General features: G+C 38.9%; 2 protein-coding genes across 4 annotated transcripts in view; one reads left to right on the top strand and one right to left on the bottom strand.

Annotated features, from left to right (window-relative positions):
- Positions 1 to 11,491, bottom strand: part of LOC110840990 (angiotensin-converting enzyme-like) — a 31,780-nt gene extending 20,289 nt beyond the window's left edge. The window contains exon 1 of one of the 2 annotated variants that reach the window (XM_087354958.1): positions 11,351 to 11,491. In XM_087354958.1, the coding sequence (XP_087211084.1) occupies positions 11,351 to 11,488 (138 nt within the window). In that variant the 5' untranslated portion in view covers positions 11,489 to 11,491. The remainder of the gene's footprint in view (positions 1 to 11,350) is intronic. The other variant, XM_087354918.1, reaches the window with a different exon arrangement.
- Positions 1 to 12,461, top strand: part of NimA (Nimrod A) — a 126,181-nt gene that overhangs the window by 58,053 nt on the left and 55,667 nt on the right. The window lies entirely within an intron of this gene.

Genomic DNA, 12,461 nt, shown 5'->3' with positions numbered 1-12,461 from the left:
AAAATGTGGATTTTGGAAATAATTTTTTCTAAGTCGGTATCAACGTTTGGGAAACAAATTTATATTTTAATTTTCCAACCAAAGCAGAGTTATATATTTACTCTGAATACGGAGGCAACCAAAAGTTCATGAGCTAAACTAATTTTTTCAAGTCGTGAGGTAGACACAGAGGTGCTGCGATCTGGTAGCCGAAGTTGGTACTATCTAACAAGGTGGATTTAATACTTTTAAATACACGTTGCAAAGAATGCATGAAGATATTTTGTGTATTCAGTTACGGAATACACGTTTTGAGCTTGTTATTTGTCAGGCCACCACAAAGTTATTGCGTATGCAATGGCAGTTAATAAAATTACAACAAAGAGTCAAAGATGGATGTGAGTTAATTCCTTAGACTACTGGAAATTTTTAGAGCGTGCGATGATACGTCATGAGAGAGGCAGATATTTCAAGTATTTATTTTGTTTTTGTTGTTAAAAAAGTTATCAGCAACGTTGAAATTAGTTATTTGTAAATACTTTACTGTAGACGTGTTTACACTTTAATTTTATGTTTTTCCTTCCAAAACAAAAAGGCTGTAACTCCATAACAAAACGTTCAAGGACCCATGTTTACAAGATTTTATTTTTATTTCTAGTACGCTCCTAACGTGGTGCTGTGTAAAGATATTTTGAAAATGGCCAACAGGACACAGAAAAAATCAAAATATTTGTATAGTAGAATTCTGTTATAATTACAATAATTTTACACATATGAAACTCCACAATTCTTTTTCGAATTCCATAAATACCAGTAATTTATAAACGTGCAAAAGGTAATATATATGTTTGTCCTTGAAGTTCACCTGTGTAAGCTCTAAAAGTTACGAGCACCCTATTCAAGCACGTACAATGTGTACGAAGTAACGTGATCTTAGCCTTGAGCTCCATTTTGTTGGCTCTTAAAACTTAATGTCGTTTTAATGATTTTAATTTATATGTACACAGTTCTGTAGGACACTGATGACAGATTACGTTGTTTGTGGTCTACAAAGTTGTTAAGAATACGTGAAGTGATCTATTTTTACACTTACAAATACGTTACGTCTTAAATATAGTGTACTTAATTATTAAGCAAAGGAGCAGCTTAAGTTACTTGTTTCCAAAGTCACTTTCTGGGGGAAAAAATGTTCAAAGGACTGTGATAGAATAGTGGGAAGATGATTACAACTTACAAGTTGGCACCTGGCACCTAACCAAGGGTAGCTGTACCGTTAAGTAGGCCTAATTTTCTTAGCCTCAGTGATATGCGTCCAGTTACAATTATTTCAAACGCAGAATACGATGTGGTCTCTTATACAGGGCTATTCAAAAAGATTGTTGGGGTTTTAAAAAATCACTACACGTAGTACAATTGAGGTAGGAATACGAATCTTGTTTTATTGTGTAGCAAAACCCTCAAAGTTTTTTTACATGCATTATAAATCTTTTTGAATATCCCTATATTTTTTATTTGAGGTAACTGAATGATTGGAAGAAGATGGCAGTCTTCCGGGTTATTGCTTCGTGTAGTCTGGTCGAAGTTTACCGACGTTTCAGAGGTAATTTCTGCCTTGTAGCTTGGTGATGGAGGTAGCAAACACCCGTGAAACGTCGTTAAACTTACACCATAATAAATAGCGCAAACACCCAGAAGACAGACATATTTTTACACACCGCCCTAAGAACCTAAAACCTCCCATGTATGATTAAATGTTTCACACTTTCACATATAACAAAATTAAGAGGGAAACATAAATGGTCCAGTGCTGTTCTAGGGACAGTGTTCCACATACAATTAAATAACGCAGACGTGGGCCGAGAATTCAAATTTTTTGAAAGTGCTGTGTAATTAGCAGCGTCCATTTGTTAGTCTTACGATAATTATGACACACTGTTCATATTTACGCCTAACTGATAGTCAGGGTCAACTGGTTAGCACTTCTGGTCTTATTTCGAAGGTCTCAATTTGAGACCGTTATTCTGATTGACGTTTTAGCTCTTTTCTTCAGATTACGTTATCTTCCAAATACCTTCTGCATTGACAGTAAGTGACTTGGTTAAACACGAACATCGTATGATATTGAAGTACTTTGAATGAGACCCTTTCAGGTTCGATCGTTCCATATTCCGTGTTTTATCTCCAAAATAATCTTAGAAGACAAAGTTGAACACCTGAAGTAACTGCTAGCGAACATGGAATAGAATCCTCTAGATGCTAACAGTCTCAGCTTCAGGAATTTACAAGCCAAACATCAAATCCGATGAAGATTTTGAGTCATCTCAGACAACTCGCTGAGATGAGATGCCTGATGATAATTTATAAGAGACCAAAGATGAACATGAAACAATATTGGGGAGCCCAGGGCAGAAAGGGGAACTTAATCTTTGGAGGCATGTGGAAGGGACAATAACAAAGACATGGAAGAATCTTGTGTGGATTTATTGTCTATATGAGATTTATAATGAGTTATTAGTTTAGTTCTAAGATTTACAGTTTTTTTTCAAATATTAATTTCTTTACAAGAATGTAACTTGCCCCATTTTGCCCCGTGTCCGGGGCAAGACGGAGTATGGTTGATATATGTTTGAAAAGTTGCAAGAAGACACAGATTATCTAATAATTACGACGTAGGATATAAAAATGATTTAGTATACAATGTAAAATGTCGAAACTTTAAACATTTGAAATCTAATTAGGCCTAACACAGACGGCACACATGCACACCTCTTCATCATCGTGTCCATCAACACCTGCACATGAGTTAAGGGCCGATTTCAATCAAGACGAATAAATAGCCTGCGAGTAGACATCGCCAAATTATAGTTACTTGTCATTTGATCATCTTCTCTGGGTACCCCATTCTGCCCCGAGTATACTCTTTCAAATTGGGATTGTCCCACCAAAAATGTAGAAGCAAAATCCAGCAATGGTGATTATTTCAGAAACTGTAACCACAAAATGGCGCTGACTTACATGACATGGCCCTGTGCTGTATGCTAATGGTATTTCACTCGATCTACACTTTTAAATCAGAATAAATATTACCAATAGAAATGCAATATGAACGTAATCCGTGCGTATGTAGTGCCATGGATTACATAAATACAGAATGTTCCATTTAAAACTCAACCCCAACTACTACACACGAATCCCTTTAAGACAGAAACGACTAAACCATAAGTAATACTCAATTCTTGCAGTTGAAGGGCCCCTTAAAATCGACCCGGCCTTAATTCAAACTGTTTTGTCTCTCGATTGTCACTTATATTTATTTATTTATTTAGTGTTCTGTCTGACGACAGGTCCATATGAACAGGATCCTTCCATCCTTATCTCGGACTGGGACCTGTTCATATACGTTCTTGGCAGATGATCCAGAAGTGGTTTGCCATTGCCTTCTTCTGTGTGTGAATGGAGTAATTGTTGGGATGCCACGGAGAAACCGGGGACGGCCCCAGAGGAAAACTCCGTGTTGCCTAGACCACGGCCTTGCCCAACACAAGTTATAAATTCGGGCACCGCCGGGAATCGAACCCGAGACCCCAGGATTACAAGGCCAGCGTTCTAACCGCTAGACCACCGTGGCGCGGCTACAAAAAGTGAATACATTTATTGTTTATTTCTGTACCCAACATTTGTAGCCAGTAGATAAATGAAACCTTTCCCTTACTTTAAAATAATTCATATCTATCAAACGCTGTTTCTCGTTTAAATAAAAAAAAAGTGTATTCCGCAGTCTTGCCATCTTGACGTATTCTGATCCACACAAACGGAATTACAGAAAAAACGATATCTTTACCTTCAGAAATGCGTCAGTTTAAACCTCCTCCGTTCCGAACGACGGAACAGAATTTTGGTAGCCAACAAAAGAATAAATGCACCAAAATTCTATTTTGAAGAAGTTCATCCTTCATGGCAGTTGATCAGCAATTCCCCGTGCGCGTCGAACAGTGGCCAGTTCGAATCGAACTGAGGGAACTACAATTCGCGGAAGGAAAGCCATACGGAAAGGGGTGGGGTGTGATTAAGGTAGAGGTCGAAAGAAAAGGTACGATAAGGAAGACAATGAAAGTGGAACGGGGAATTAGCCGCGCAAGCTACGGAATTCGAGCTGTACACGATATTCACCGCAGGTATTATCATTCAAAATGCCAAGGTTAAAAGTACGAACACGGAAAGGTATGTTTTATATTGTGGGGACAGCAGATATGCATTTTTATTATTTGTGACATAACGTTGTGTTACTTGGTGGTCGAAACACAACAGAATTTAAATACACAAATAAAATATTTTAGCGTATTTATATTACATGTTTAGGCGTGTTTGATCAATCATCAGACCTATCTCCTATCACTCAAACTTAAATCGGACAGTTGTGTTTAATAAAAAGAAAATATTGAATCCATTCATTCCAGCAGATATGGTGGACATAATCTGTCATTGTGAGACATTTGCGCCCCTGGTGACAAACAAGAGTACTGTCATAGATTAGTGTCTTTCGCTACCGCTTTGTCGCAGCTATCAAAGCTTTTTCCTATTCCAACAAGATTTCTCTTACACAGCAGGCTGGATATAAAAAGATTATCTTATCTATAATCTTAGTAGAGTAATTAAAATTCCAGAAGTGTTATTTACGCCACAATTCATGCTTACAGTATTTTCGGAAATTGATCAAAGATATTTGTGTTACTTTCTGGATGGACCATTAGAAATTTGCAGTTTGTCACTTTCGAACGTCAGCAAACGGACAGTTTTCAGAGGCAACATTCAAACTTTCCTGCTGGAAGGTAAATATATGGCCTCGCACACACATCTGAGGGACGTCTCTAAAATTGTCTCTATAAACACTTCACAGATGATAGTATCGATACCATATACCTAGCGATATCACGGAGGCGGTCATATCGCCTAACTAATGCACAAAAGGAAAGTTAACTGGCCCTATGGCCATCCTCATTCGACCCAATATACCCACGAACACAAAGTCTCTACGTTGCACGTGTTTAAACCTAGTCGGGTGACATGTAACCTAGATCAATAGGAAGATATGTCCACCGGCACACGTGTGGTGGTGTCAGCTGATTTCTGAACTGCCAAGGACGCTAATTATGATACTTTAGTGATTACGAGGTGCGATCGAAAAGTTTACAGACTGGGCCTATAAAAACCCGTACACTTATCTCAGGTATTAAATTCATCCATCACCCTCGAAGTAGTTCCCCTGGGAGTGAACACAACGATCCCAGCGCCGCTGCCAAGCCTGGAAGCATCCCTGGAAATCTTTCTTTGTCAGCCTGTCAAGCACCATCTGCGATTCTGCCTGAATCTCTTCTATCGTCTCAAATCTCCTTCCCTTTAGCTGAATTTTCATCTTTGGGAAGAGGAAGAAGTCACACGGCGAATAAGGAGGGTGCGGGATGACGGCCAAGGTGTTTGAGGCCAAAAACTGCCGAACTTTGAGGGCGGTGTGCGCTGGCGCGTTGTCATGATGCGTCGCATGTGGAGTTCTTCCTTTAGAATCAGCTGACAGGTCCCATAGCCTATCCCAACAATGTCGCACAAGTCGTTGATGGTACGACGTCGATCTTCGTGAATGGCCTGCCGAATCTTCGTAACATTTTCGGGCGTTGTGCTCGAAGATGGTCGTCCAGAACGCTCGTCATCATCGACAGAGGTTCGGCCGTTTTTAAAACGTGAATGCCACACAAAACTTTGTGCACGACCCATTGCGGACTCCCCAAATGCTTGCTTTAGCATTTCATAGGTTTCCGTAGCCGTTTTGGCGATTTTTTGGTAAAATTTGATGCACACGCCATTCCGAAATCGCAGGAGGGTCGGTGTAATGCACTACCAAAACGCCCGTAACTAAGAAACAAATGCTAATTCGATGATGCCGGCTGGCACACTGATTCACTATGAATGTAGGCCGCACCCCCTAGCGGCAGAAGCTCGTACTACATTCGGTTCGCCCGCTATTGACACAGTCTTGAAACTTTCCGATCGCACCTCGTATAACAAAGCCATTTAATAGTATGTCCTGGTGAATACTGACGTATTGAGTCAATGATTCATTGAAATACCAAGGCCCATGTTGATAGGACAGACACGTCAGGTATCAGAAACTTTAATTGGCCGCAAGGAGAAGCAAGGTGTGAAGAAATTTTAAGGCACAAAATGACGGAAGATGCGTGAAAAGTTATGTCTTGTAAGTTAGAGAGAGGGAGAGGTCAGTGATGGAGCTCGAATTGCTGAAATACTCCCGTGTCTTATGAAGGTCACAGTGAATTTGGTAGTACAACGGTAGTTACAGATCCTGAAGATGCAGCGTCAATAGTAAAACATCGACATAGGGTACTCTGTGCTTTAAGAGAATTCATGATAGAATAAATACAATATTATTTTTAATTTAAGTATTATACGGGAGACCAACATCCCATGGTCATGTCCAGCGACATTGGTCCCATAAAGAAGTATAGGTGGAATCCAAAAATGGAGAACGGACAACAATTTCAGAGGTTTAAATGCACTAACAAATTTTTAAGTTTATCCTTACCTGTGTAAATGACAAATGGTAGCCGTTTCTTTACGATACTTGACTATTTTAGTGGAGTCTTGCAAGGGGTGACTAAAGAGTAAGACAAGGAAAAAACGGTTTATTGTATCCTCAGGGCATTACGAATTCGTATAATCTCTTTTCAAATACCCAGTCCCAAAAACTGTATGTGAAATCAATTTTTAGGCATCAAAGGATTTTGTAACAAGCTGGTGCCATATTCTTTAAAACGAGCAGAAAATTTGATGCAGTTGATAAAAAAGAGCGAAAATTTCGTTTGGGTCCAACAAGAACATAGTTTTTTCCATGATCTGAACTCCAATTTTGAAGTACCCTGATTTTTTTCTAACGTATCGTCATAACCAATGGAAGGAACACAGCAGTACAGTGTAACTGTTATAGGTCGCGCCAGGGGCTGATTTTGGTCGTGTGAGATGGACCCGTCCGAAGCACGCGCTAGAGGGGTGTCAGCTTCAGTTGGTTCGTAGCTCTAGCTGTGTGTAGATCGGTGCGTCACCGCAGTTAAGGCTGTGCGACCCCCCACTACTACTGAACTCCCCTCTCTCGGCTTATACATCGCGCATCTAGGTGGCACCACTACTCGCGCGACCTCTACAGTACCATATCGCTAGACAAATGAACCGACACGAGCAGAGGTATGACTCTAGTGAGGAAGTTAGTTCATCAAGGATGGGCTAAACACCATTTTTAAATCTGTCTCTGTGGTCGCTAGTTTGTATACCAAACGAACCATCGAACTTTGTCGTACATAAATACATTTAAAGACTCAGTGCCCTGAAGACCATTGTCTTCTAAATGTGTGGGTAACACCTTCTTGTCGAACTGTTGGGAAAATAAATATGAAATTGCCTTTATAAATGATCACAGATTTTTTCATCGTAAAGTAGCTTATTCTTTGCATGGGGTTGCAAAATTTCTTTTCAAGTAAAATTATTCGCATTTCTAAATGTTTTGTTTAAACTTTCCTTAAACTGTGCCGTCGATATAAAATTGCAGACTTTCACGCAAAGTTCTTTGCCGGAATCCTTCACAATATACAAGTAGTGATAAAAAGTGCAAAATTTCAAAATGTTGCTGGTTTTACGAAATAACTCTAAAAGAAATTGACTTTCCCTGTGACCTTGTACAGCTTGGAGCGTTCCATGCTTAGTTCTTATCTTTGTTATGTTAGTTTTGCAAATGTCTTATCAGGTAATCAGGTACAGGAATACCTTCTACGTATTTAGTAAAATCATCGACAAATGTCAACAAATATCAGTATCGAGATTTTGACCTTGGGTAAGAACCAATGTAATCTGTACGAGACAATTGAAATTGTTCATAGCCACTTCACGTTATCTCAGTTTAACTCTAAACTCACTAGCGCAGGATTCAATTTGCTGATCCAGTTACATTTGCTTCGTACATGGCCACCAGACGTGCAATAACAGCAGTTCTTTTGTTCTGAACCAGACTCGAAGAGAAGCAATTTTATGACGTCAGTTACCAATTCGAGATAGAATCACCTGATCGAGCAGTTGACCTCGCCAATAAAGAAGGCCTTTATTGTCAAGGTACTGTTCACCGTTGTCAAAGTTATTTCTACATAAAATTTCACAAAATTCTTGCTGCGTGCTGCTTTTACCGAACAAATTCAGCATTTCGCCTTAGTTGCAGCAATATGCCTGCTTAAGAAATCCACAAACTTAACAGATTTTCCTGGGCGGTATTCAACTTTAAAATCAAAATCAGTCAAATGCACTGATTATACTTTCAGTATGGAGTTATCTTAATAACATTTCTGATGTAAATTTTAAAGTTATGAACTCTGCAGGAAAGAGTCCATTGTTCATACAAACGGGAGAAAAATAAGTGCTAATATGAAGTTTTGGAACAGATATAATATGCTCGTGATTTCTTTGCAACGTCCATTTAGAGATATCAAATCCGCCTTGTTCGATCGTTCCCACTTTGGTTACTAGATCGCAGCACCTCAGTGTCTACCTCACGACTTTCCTCATCCGTCATTTTGTTATCACCACTCCCAGGGCATCCAGAAGTACAATTTTTGAGACAGTGAAGAATAACGTAACCTCCACATCAAATTTCATCAAAATCATTTCTTTCGTTCTCGAGCTGAATAGATTGGACTGGCGTTGACAGACACGAGTAACCATCACAAACGGGTTCTCGCTAAGCATTTCGGGCAAAGAACGCATAAAACGGACTTGGAACCGTCCCAACAATTGAATAACATTGTTTTCTTAAATACTATTCTTATTCTGGTACTTTACGGACGTTTCAGAATTATTTACAACCTCCATTAACAAGGCGTGAAGCAGTACGCACCTATGAAACGTCGGTTACAATAATTACCAGACTACACGGCGCAACATCCCAGGAAACATCTTCATACTCCCCCCGTGAAGACCTGAAATCTTACCGTGAAAATAAATGTTAAGGAGACAAAATCTCCCCTTGAAAAACGCACGCAATTAGACGTAATGATACAAAATACGAGCCTAGCGTTTATTACTGGGACGAAAACTGTGTAAACCAGAAGCAAACCTAACCAATATGTTGGCAGATGGCAGACTAAGCAATGACGCACGCTTTGTTTCGTCATTGCTGGTTCCAGCAGTGACGGGATTCATTCGACAGAGTTAGTTAAACGTTTCGCTCAGAATCCAAGGCCACATCGAGTTAAAACAGATTATTACACTTGTCTCCCGAATCCGTTACTCCAGTGCAGACATCGTTTCAGTTTCGATGAAAGACGAAACCTTGTGCAAACACCAGCAGAATCACAAACACGGAAAACACGAGACGGGATTTCCAATGAGAAATCTAGACACAGAGACTATTGGGTCTTTTATAAAAAAAATTCAAGGGTTTAGATTACAAAAGAATCCGAATCTAGCGATTACGATGATTGAGGTATTTATATCGAGAACACTTCCGTACTTTTGTATGAGCTTAGTAATCTATATCCTTGTTTCACCGATCTTAGAGCAAAATATATAATATAATAAAATTCAGGTCAATACACAAAACTATATTTGGATGTTAAAATTTACAATATAGTTCATATTCCAAAACTTATTTGCATATAAAATGAATAACTCCCAAATTTTATCACATTTATTTACAGAATAATCAAAACAAACATAAGATGCGTAAAACGGGAGGATCAGCGGAACACATGTTACAATAATGAATATATTGAAAGGCATGCATTATAATATAAAATAGTTTTAAAAGCAACACCTGAAGATGATGTATTACATCGAAACATGTTGTGAAATGAATGAAAGCGCTCAATTGTAACATCCTTATAGTGATGAATGGCGCAAATTTAAAATTTTAAATTTTAACATTTAAATTTTAAATTTTAACATCCAAATATAGTTTTGTGTATTGACCTGAATTTTATTATATTATATATTTTAATCAAAAACACAAACATGACGCATGTAAACCTTAAACTTAGAGCAAAAGTTCTTCAACGTTACAAAGTATATCGCTCTCACTTTCTCACGATCTCCCGTCAGCTTTTGTGCCTTTCAGTAAAGAGCACATTAGCTATATTGAAACATAATTATTATCTTTTAGTCTTTCATCATAAGCACCAGAAAATAATTATTTTCTGAAAGATATGTTTTTGGTCATATTACCTACTCAGTGTAGATAACGTGGTCACATTTCTAGCCATTGTTTGTCATGGCTTAAACAGTGGTTGCTTAAAGAAATATGTGTCCTAGTACGATTGAAGCGAAGAATACGTATTATTTCAAAGTAGGTGGGGTTAAGAATGTTTATTTTCATCAAAGCGGCTGCACTTTATAATTAAATAATACAACTAAACAGTCCTAACCTTCTTACTGATATTCTTAATTCTTTGAAATAAAAGTTTTAAGACAAAATGTTGTATTAAAAATCGTCCATTGCATTAATACCAGTAACGTTTGTTTGCTGGAAAGGATAATGTAGAATTTAGTTGAAAAAAATTTACTTTGGTTTTATCGGCCACGATTTTAGCCCGAACAGTATTCTTTTGTTTCTTAATTGGCCCTTGCTTATCACTAGAAATGATCTTTGTCTTTTTTTAACATTTTAATTCACTAAACGTTGATTCAAAACAAGTTTTCCTTGAAATAAACTTGAATCCAAATGTTTCTAACAAAATAAATTACATTTGGTTTAAATTCATTTTTATATGCCTTCTGTGTGTTGTAATATACAAATACTGCATATTTAAATTAAATTAGAAAAGTATTACTATTAAATATTAAAAATAAAGTTTCTATAAATTTATAATTTTTTCGGGATATCAGAGTAATAACTGTACCGTGGCTTATGCCTACATGTCTCCCGTCTGTCGTCTGGGTAGATGAGATGAATTGGTGGCCTCTCGTGTGGACCAGGGGTGCATAAATACAATTTCAGACCTCGAAACCCGTTTGTTATACTGGAATTTACATTTTTCAGTTTTCCTAACCTCTAAAGATTTTTAACTTTCGGATATGTATTATATAAATGTGTTCTATACATTTTAAAACTGACATTTTCTAAAACTCTCCATTTTAAATAAGTAATAAGTGTATAAATTTTAATGGACCCTGATAAATTATCAAGAAAAATCAAAAATGTTAGCATTTTAGGGATAGCACATTCCGGGTACCCTTAAAAATGGAAGTTATGTAAGATAGTGTTTATCAATTCGTAAAATCAGGAACGCCACGAGAAAATGTTGCACGAAGCAAGCTAGCTACTTACCCTTTTCCAGAAGAATGTTCCCCACCAACTTGTGTGTCTCCTTACGGTCTGAGATTTACAACTGTCAGACTCCGCCGTCATAAGACAACGCAGAACGCACTGAAAATATGGCTTGAACACAGCCATGTTTACTTTCATATTTAGTTCAAACTCACATATCTATGGAAACATCACAACAATGGCCCAAGCGTTGCGGGGGAAACATTTGTTTGTATTGTTACGTCATACTAAAATATCTTCTGGTCTCAGCTCTATCCCTTCGTTTACCTCTCCCCCCTCTCCCCCACCGTACCCCCTAGCGGTTAGAACGCTGGCCTTGTAATCCTGGGGTCTCGGGTTCGATTCCCGGCGGTGCCCGAATTTATAACTTGTGTTGGGCAGGGCCGTGGTCTAGGTAACACGGAGTTTTCCTTCGTGGCATCCCAACAATTACTCCATTCACACACAGAAGAAGGCAATGGCAAACCAGTTCTGGATCATCTGCCAAGAACGTATATGAACAGGTCCCAGTCCGAGAAAAGGATGGAAGGATCCTGTTCATATGGACCTGTCGTCAGACAGAACACTAAATAATAATAAGATGAGGTGGTCTAGCGGTCAGAACGCTGGCCTTGTATTCCTGGGGTCTCGGGTTCGATTCCCGGCTGTGCCCGAATTTATAATTTGTGTTGGGCAGGGCCGTGGTCTAGGTAACACGGAGTTTTCCTCCGGGGGCTTCCCCGGTTTCTCCGTGGCATCCCAACAATTACTCCATTCACACACAGAAGAAGGCAATGGCAAACCACTTCTGGATCATCTGCCAAGAACGTATATGAACAGGTCCCAGTCCGAGAAAAGGATGGAAGGATCCTGTTCATATGGACCTGTCGTCAGACAGAACACTAAATAATAAAAAGATGAGGTGGTCTAGCGGTTGGAACGCTGGCCTTGTAATCCTGGGGTCTCGGGTTCGATTCCCGGCGGTGCCCGAATTTATAACTTGTGTTGGGCAAGGCCGTGGTCTAGGCAACACGGGATTTTCCTCCGGGGGCTTCCCCGGTTTCTCCGTGGCATCCCAACAATTACTCCATTCACACACAGAAGAAGGCAATGGCAAACCACTTCTGGATCA

The sequence above is a fragment of the Zootermopsis nevadensis genome, unplaced genomic scaffold (genome assembly GCF_977971745.1).
Source record: "Zootermopsis nevadensis isolate Lab colony 2312 unplaced genomic scaffold, Znev_1.0 Znev_ptg000001l, whole genome shotgun sequence".
NCBI lineage: Eukaryota > Metazoa > Arthropoda > Insecta > Blattodea > Termopsidae > Zootermopsis > Zootermopsis nevadensis.
The sequence above is the reverse complement of the archived record's forward strand: the minus strand, read 5'-3'. Positions and strand labels throughout refer to the sequence as shown.